This window comes from Entamoeba dispar, genomic scaffold (genome assembly GCF_000209125.1).
Source record: "Entamoeba dispar SAW760 scf_1105229461435 genomic scaffold, whole genome shotgun sequence".
NCBI lineage: Eukaryota > Evosea > Mastigamoebida > Endamoebidae > Entamoeba > Entamoeba dispar.
This window is the reverse complement of record NW_001854691.1, coordinates 4,272-5,304: the sequence shown is the minus strand read 5'-3', so window position 1 is coordinate 5,304 and position 1,033 is coordinate 4,272. Positions and strand designations below refer to the sequence as shown.

The following is a 1,033-nucleotide window of genomic DNA, read 5'->3' as shown; positions in this document are numbered from 1 at the left end:
TTCCAAAAAGAAAATCATCTAACTGAACAGTAACTGTTTTACCTCTACTTGAAGTAATGTTTCCTCCAAATACACATTTTGATGATTTAAAGATTAAAGATGGAAATAGTTTTATTTCTATTGAATTTGTGTCACTAATCATTCCTTTTAACCCACCACAACTAATGATCACCTCGTCTTCTACGTGAAGACCTCCAATAGCTTTATAAAGGTTAATCTCCACAACTGTACATGTACCTTGCTTTTCAAATTTAATATTTTGTTTTTCTTGTCTTAATTCAACTTCAACTACTCTACGATCTTCTTTCTTTTCAACTATAGATAGATATAAGTATGTCTGAACATAATCTTTAAGTGTTAAATATTTATCTTTAACTTTTTTATTTGTTTTTTCTTTTGGGAATTGCGATTCAATATTATCAACTAAATCTTGTTTAACACAAGAAACAGATTGACCAACTTCATAGTTATCTATTATAACAGCACCTTCATTAACAATACTCTTAGTGTATAGTTGTTTGGTTATTTTATTATTCTGGCGTTTTAAGCAATGAGAACATAAGAAATTTTTTGAGTTATATTTATAATGAAGATTATATATATTTGTTTCTTCACATTGAGAACATTTTAGCACAACTCCATCAAAAGAGATACTAAAATGGGAATTAACTCTCATATGATAAAGGAGTTGGCATATTCCAGCATTCATAATTTTACCATTACAAAAATATTTACCACATTGACACTGAACAATACCAGTTGTTTCTCCACAGTATTCACAGTGTTTTTCTTCCATTAATATATTTTAATTTATTAGATTATATTTATATTAAAATTTTTGCATCATTCTAGTCAAAAAAACTCAGAGAGTGAGTCATTTACAATACAAAAATTTTTCTTTTGTTTTTTTATTTATTATTTCATACAACTTTCCTGTTACAGTTTCAAAAACAAAAAATTCTTCTCTTAAAAATATGAAAACAATATCATTTCTATTTCTTCAAAACTATTTGTGTTATATAATATAAGTATG

General features: G+C 26.0%; 1 protein-coding gene across 1 annotated transcript, besides 1 other annotated feature; it reads right to left on the bottom strand.

Moving 5' to 3' along the window:
• EDI_242920 (uncharacterized protein) lies at positions 1-796 on the bottom strand (the record flags this gene model as incomplete). The annotated part of the gene is made up of 1 exon (XM_001738533.1): positions 1-796. A coding segment is annotated over one exon (796 nt), but the record flags the coding sequence as incomplete, so codon positions are not given.
• Positions 795-840: a sequence feature (AT_rich).
• Positions 841-1,033: the final 193 nt, after the last annotated feature.